This window comes from Mesocricetus auratus, unplaced genomic scaffold (genome assembly GCF_017639785.1).
Source record: "Mesocricetus auratus isolate SY011 unplaced genomic scaffold, BCM_Maur_2.0 Super-Scaffold_100022, whole genome shotgun sequence".
Lineage (NCBI taxonomy): Eukaryota > Metazoa > Chordata > Mammalia > Rodentia > Cricetidae > Mesocricetus > Mesocricetus auratus.
Genome location: NW_024429203.1, coordinates 18217012 through 18224385, shown reverse-complemented (window position 1 = coordinate 18224385; position 7374 = coordinate 18217012). Strand labels below are relative to the sequence as shown.

Below are 7374 nucleotides of genomic sequence, written 5' to 3'. Positions count from 1 at the left end.
ATATTTGAATATTACATGTGAGCACTCACCGAGTCTGCAGCATAAGTGGAGATTGTTTTGTCTGATATTGCATTACATGCTTCATATATTTGGTCTCCAGGGATCTAAATGAAAATATTGACTAGGAACATGTAGAGAACTGGAGATACCTGGTTGAGAAGACTCAAATTCTTTAAGCAACTTTGTTATGTGAAAATATATTAATTGTCTGTCTTAAAACTTACTTTTCTTTCAGCACAGAATCCTAGAAGAAAATGGCAGAAGGAAATTATTCCACCATCCAAGAGTTCATCCTCAGTGGAATAACAGAGATGTCTGGGCTTCAGTTGCCCCTGTTCTTTTTCTTCTTAGGAATCTATGTAGTAACAGTCCTAGGAAACCTGGGCATGGTTGTGCTAATCCTGCTCAGCTCCCACCTGCGCACCCCCATGTACTTCTTCCTCAGTCATCTGTCTTTTGTTGACCTCTGCCAGTCCAGTGTCATCACACCCAAGATGCTGGAGAACTTTGTCACGGACAAGAGCGTCATCTCTTATGCTGGGTGCATGGCTCAGTTTTACCTCTTTGATGTTTTTGCTGTTTCAGAGTGTCACATGCTGGCTGCCATGGCTTATGATCGCTATGTTGCCATCTGCAACCCCTTGCTGTACAATGTTACCATGTCCCACAAAGTGTGTTCCTGGATGGTCCTGGGGGTGTATAGTGTAGGCTTAGCTTGTGCCACAGGTGAAACAGTCTGTCTGCTTAGACTGCTTTTCTGCAAAGCTAATGATATAAATCACTACTTCTGTGATCTTTTACCACTCCTGGAACTATCCTGCTCCAGTACGTTTATCAATGAAATACTAGGTCTGTCCTTGAGCTCATTTAATATTATTTTCCCAGCTCTGAGCATTCTCATCTCCTACTTCTTCATCATTGCCAGCATCCTAGGTATTCCTTCTACTGAGGGCAGGTCCAAAGCCTTCAGTACTTGCAGTTCCCACATCTTGGCTGTTGCTCTCTTCTTTGGATCTTTAGCCTTCATGTACCTTCAGCCGTCATCAGCAAGCTCCATGGACCAAGGTAAAGTGTCATCTATATTGTATACCATCATTGTACCCATGCTGAACCCACTGATCTACAGTCTGAGGAATAAAGATGTCAAAGTTGCCCTGTGTAAGTTTGTACAAAGGCGACAATTCCTGTGAAATGGAGAGCTTTGTTAAACAAATGAGGATGCTTTGGTAAGGATACAGAAGAGAATCAGCATCCTTGTGAGTCTTAAAGGACACAGAAGAGACTCAGTGCATCTTTGTGTGTTGTGAAGAGTAGTATGCAGAGATGCAGTGTGGTCTTATGAGTCATGAGGTTTCACTAGGGTCTGATTATTCTGAATGAAAAAGACAAGGGTGGCATTGGACTCTGAGGATGGAGTCTACCACTCTCTGAGGTGTCCCATTATCTTCCTACCCAGACTCTGAGGATGGAGTCTACCACTCTCTGAGGTGTCCCATTATCTTCCTACCCAGAAGCACCTACACCGCTTCTAAATAGTTGTTAAGTAGAAAATAAGTACGTATTGTTATTTTGCTTTATTAGTGTGGATGGAACACTGTGCTTTTGGGGGGCATTTATTTTTGTGAAATCAGAGACTAAACGTTGTCAATAACATTTGAATTGTTTAATATTTGAGCTTCTTGAAAGGTTAAACTATTGTCTTGAAACTGGCTTTTAAATAAACAAGCTTAACTACTTGAAATATAAAATTCAGAATTTTTGTTTTTACTGTATTCATTGAAATATAGTAGAACATACATATATATATATACATACACACATATATGTGTTATATGTGTGTGTGTGTGTGTGTGTGTGTATTCAAAGAGATGGAATTCTTTATTCACCTAAGGGCAGGAGTTGATGTCCATTCTGAAATAAAAAGTATTGATACTTTGAGGAACATGGAAAGAAAATTTCAAATCCCTCTGCTCTTCCAAATGAAGCTCTTAGGATGTGCTGGTGACACCATGCAGGCTCCGGATAGTTCACCTGGGAGGAACCGTCCCTACCACAATGAACTAGTAGCTGTAGTACCATCCATATTCGGCACAGTTGAGAGACCTCCCTCTGGTGTAGCAAATCCCAGGTGAATTCTTTAGTCTCTCGACATAAATGCTTCTCAGACGTTTGCGGATTGTGAACTTCTGTTTTGTTCCTGGGGCATTCTACATACTTTTTGGTATCTGTGCCAAAAAAACGGAGCAAGCACTAGGTGTGGGGTCTTGTCTGCTCGTCTAAATCATCCCCTGCTTTTCTGCTTTGTCTGTTGTCTGTCCCATCACTAAGCTGTCTGCTGTGACGTCCAAGTTCTTATACTTGCAGATAACACGTATTTAGTCAGGGTCTTAGATTTGTGATTTCATCCCTGAACAATAGACTGCTGGAGAAGAGGTCCTACTTTAACAACTGTATTCGACTTACTGTGCTCTATCGCCCCCTGGTGGACAGTGAAACATTTTTCACCTGAGCATAAGGGAAATAAAAACTGGGACCTGGGAGGAATAGAGGGGAGAAGAATAAAGGAAAAATGTGTAATTATCTCTTAATTAAACAAAAATAAATAAATTCATGGACCACAGAAGGTGTGTTTTAGAACGACGCATTTCACCACGGGGAGCATTAAAGAAAGAACAGTCAGAATCCCTGAAGATCACTGGAAGAACAGTCAGTGCGCTTAAGCACTGAGGCGTCTCTCCAGCCTCCTGACCCCAAAGCGTATTTCTTTCACCGAGAATGCACAGCTCAGTTCTTCTACTGTGCTTTTGTTGTTGTGAATTGCCACCTGTTGACTACAATGGCATATGATCCTTATGCAGTTCTCTTTATGATGCAACCATGTCATTTCAAGCCTGTTTCTGGCTGGAAGCTAGGGTGTATGGCATGGCTTGGCCAGCATCACAGATCACCTGTCTTTCTGAGAAGAGTGTTTTTATGTAAGGCTGTTATAATAAACCATTACTTCTGTAATCTTTTCCCAAATTGCTGGAGCTTCGTTGTTATATACTTTTATCAACAAGTCGCTAGCTCTGTGTTTCAGTGTGTTTAACACCATTGTGCCTGATCTGACCATCCTTAGCATTTATGACTTCATCGTTGCTAGCATTTTCTGCATTCAGTCCTCTGGGGGCAGATCTTCAGCACCTGCAGCTCCCATACCTTGGCTGTTGTTATCCTCTCTGTGTCATTAGCATTCACGTAACTTCAGTCATCATTAGTCAGCTCCATGGGTCAAGGTCAAGTGCCATGCGCTGTTCATATACTGGTGTGCTCATGCAGAGCCCCTTGATGTACAACCTGAGAAGTAAGAAAGCCAAACTTTCCTGAACAAGCCCCTTGAAAAAAGTTTGTAGTGAACGAACAGCATTGTTCTTTGACAAAATCTTTAAATTATGGACTATTGGAAAGGGAACAGGACAGAGGAATCCTGAAGTTTTTCCTTGTTCATTGTTATGTAGAAGAAGTATAATGAAGACAAGATTGGACTTCTATGTTCACACACACAAAGGTGCTTTCTGAGTGTCTGAGTTCAGTAACCATTAATAACCCAAGTCACCTTCTGGAAATATTTCAAATGCTTCTCCAATTGATAATATAAATGTATATCAATAAGCATACACATGCATACATACATGCATCACATATAACCAACTTTTAAAATATGACTCACTTGTGTTATGCCAGGGAGTAGTCATATTTATTTCTTTATCTTTTGGCCTGATCATCAGTATTTCTAAAACTATGATCTCTGCAACAAGTAAATAAGCATTTGGGATATACAATATATATATATATATCTGTAATATATATCTGTAATTCTTGTTAGTTATATAAGACTACATTGGAGTTTTACAGAATTTATTGACAGAATAGATTAGTTATATTCCTATGGGTCAGACCTTGATATAATTTATTCTGTCAATAAATTCTGGTCTGTCAATAAAATCAAGGTCTGACCCATAGGAATATAACAGTACATGGTAAATAAAATCGATTGTAAAATTGTAAAGAACTGGACATGAGGAAAACAGTGGAGCAGAGAATGTGATATAGCTAAAATTTCCGAGTGCATTAAGATGTTTTTACTGTTGATATTTCCCTCATATCTCACATATTCCATGTTCATTCTATTTCTTTCTTCATTCTCAATAGTTTGGTTCCAGCTCACCTTTCCAAACTGTATACGTCTTTCAATGAGAATGGTACATCCATCATTCTTATGTGTATCCTGCCACTTCAGGTTAAAATCAGTCACACGTCTGCTTCATCTTACATTGGCTAAGGATGTCTTCTCTGACACTGCTCACCATTAAAGGGTGCTTGTGGCTATTTACAATTGCCAAAGTATGGAGAGCACATTGGGCCCTGAACTGTGCATTTGAGTTCTAAGTTTGGATAATTATTGACAAGCACCATATTTCACAGCATTTGGGTTTTACTTTGCCATACTGTTCTTGCATTTTAAGTCTCCTATATCAATTCGTTCAAGGGTGCCTCCCACTTTCTCTTTTAACAGGTTCAGTGTGGCTGGATTTATGTTGAGGTCTTTGATCCATTTGAACTTAAGTTTTGTGCATGGCAATTGACATGGATCTATCTGCATTCTTCTACATAATGGTGCTGGCATAACATGTTATGCCAGCCCCATTTGTTGAAGATGATTTCTTTTTTCCATTGTATATTTTTAGCTTCTTTGTCGAAAATCAGATGTTCATTCATGTAAGGGTTAATATCACGGTGTTCAATTTGATTCCATTGGTCTACCTGTCTATTTTTGTGCCAACACCAAGCTGTTTTAAGGACTATAATTCTATAATAGAGCTTTAAGTCAGGGATGGTGATGCCTCCAGATGTTGCTTAGTTGAATAAGGTTGTTTTGTCTATCCTGGGTCTTTAATTTTTCCATACAAAGTTGATTATTGTTCTTTCAAAATCTGTGAAGAATTGTACTGGGATTTTAATGGGGATTGCTTTTGGTAAGATTGCCATTTTTACTTTGTTGATCCTACCTATCCTAGAGCATGGGAGATTTTTCCACCTTCTGGTGTCTTCTTTAATTTCTTTCTTTAAAGATTCAAAATTTTTGCTATACAGGTATTTCACTTGTTTGGTTAGAAATACCCTAAGATATTTTATGTTGTTTGTGGCTATTGTAAAGTACGATGTTTCTCTTATTTCTATCTCAGCCCTTTTATTATCTGTATGTAATAGGGTTACTGATTTTCTTGAATTGATCTTGTATCCTGCCACTTTGCTGAAAGAATTTATCAGCTGCGGGAGTTCCCTGGTGGAGTTTTTTGGGTCACTTATGTAAACTATCATATCATCTGCAGATAGTGAAAGTTTGACTACTTCCTTTCCAATTTGTATCCCCTTTATCTCCTTTTGTTGTCATATTGCTCTAGCTAGAACTTCAAGTACAATATTGAAGAGGTATGGAAAGAGTGGACAGCCTTGCCTTGTTACTGATCTTGCAGGAATTCCATTGACCTAGTGCTATGAACTTCCCTCATAGCACTGCTTTCAAAGTGTCCCACAAGTTTGAATATGTTGTGTCATCATTCTCATTGAATTCTAGGAAGTTTTTAATTTTTTTATTTATTCATTGACCCAGGAATGGTGTAATTTTGTGTTATTCAACTTCCATGATTTTGTAAGTTTTCTGCAATTTGTGTTGTTGTTGAATTCTAATTTTAACGCGTGGTGGTCTGATAAGGTGCATGGAGTTATTCCATTTTTTTGTACCTGTTGAGATTTGATATGTTTTCAAGTATATGGTCAATTTTTGAGAAGGTTCCATGTTTATACAGACTTCCTCTTGTGTACTCAGATCATACAATATTTGTTGGAGAGTAAAAGAATGAATATTCTTTTTGTGTTATCAAATGACATTATTATCATTATTATCATTATCATTGATATTTCCAAGAAAAACTGGAGTACTGCATTATGCAACTGTGGGCTAATTAATGTACCATTTTATTTTTTTGACTCAAATAGGTTGTGTTCTTTGGGCAACACAAGAGACCCTGTCTTAAAAATCAAAACAAATCAAAGCAAACAAGAAACAATGATATAGGCTCACTAAAATATTGTATAACATTTCTTTTAAATTGTGTGTATAGATGTGTATGAATTAAGTTTAATTTCATGTTTAATTTAAAACATGTGTGTGTATGTGTGTGTACCACAGCACATGCCTAGAATTCAGAAGTCAATGCTTTAGAGTTTGTTTCTAATATTAACATTATTAATAGTTTGAATTCTGTTTTATATAGAGGAAATGTTGCAATATAACAAATGACACCCAGTAAAAAATGATGCATTATTACATCTATTAAATAGGCAATATCAACAGCTATGTTAATGGAAAACAAACCAGCAAGTAAAAACCTCTATTCTTTACTATGGCAATGAATCTTTATTTGAATCCAAGACATTTCAGAGACATAGATATGAAATATTAAAAAAATGACTAACATTTTTGAACCTCTAGTATCAATGGATATTTAATTTGATTTTCCAAATATGGGTCAGATAGTTATTTTTATGTATTTAAGGGGGTTGAGGCAGAGAAGAAATTTCCCATGGGAGGGATTTGGACTATTGTAAACGTCTTTGCAATGAAATCAGAAATTTATCACTATTGTTTCAAGTAATTGTTTGATTTCCATATTTAGAGACCTTGATAGTGAAGATGACTTTTATTGAGTAGAGAAATATGTCAAAAAACTATATATAAGCATCTATATGTTATTTTTTGGCTTCTCTGTATGATAAACAGCACAACCAAATTAACTGAGAGAGGAAAGGCTTATTTCACTTACATGTTCAAATTTATCATTGAAGGAACCCAGGATAGGAGCTCACAGCGTAGTGTGACAGTTGTGTAGCTTAGTCTACTTGTGGGACTCCTAACAATGGGAGCATGGACTGTCCTTGGTGCTTTGACTGGCTCTTGGAAACCTATTCTTCATACAGGATTGCCTTGCCTAGACTTTATACAAGGGCCGGTGTGTACTTTTACTGGAACTTGATGTGCCATACTTTGTTGAACAATAAGAAACAAAAATTACATTATCTAATCCCAGTCATAAGTCATGATTCAAAATAAGTAATATAAAAATAAGGCCGAGAGCCTGAAGAGATGGCTTGAAAGTTAACAGTACAGACTGCTATTCTAAAGGACCTGGATTCAATGCCCAGCTCCCACATGGCAGCTAACAACTCTCTGTAAACTCCAGTTCTAGAGTATCTAATACCTTCACACAGATATACATGCAGGGTATACAAATGAACAGAAAATAAAAATAAGTTATTAAAAATAAATAGTAA

General features: G+C 37.4%; 1 protein-coding gene across 1 annotated transcript; it reads left to right on the top strand.

The window, feature by feature from the left end:
• The first annotated feature begins 254 nt into the window (after window positions 1-254).
• Window positions 255-1190, top strand: LOC101838474 (olfactory receptor 150-like). Its single transcript, XM_005069373.3, has one exon. The coding sequence runs from the start codon at window positions 255-257 to the stop codon at window positions 1188-1190; it is 936 nt and encodes a 311-aa protein (XP_005069430.1).
• The last annotated feature ends 6184 nt before the right edge of the window (window positions 1191-7374 follow it).

Coding starts and splice junctions, on each gene's coding strand:
- LOC101838474 (XM_005069373.3), top strand. CDS start 255: ATGGCAGAAGGAAATTATTCCACCATCCAAGAGTTCATCCTCAGTGGA.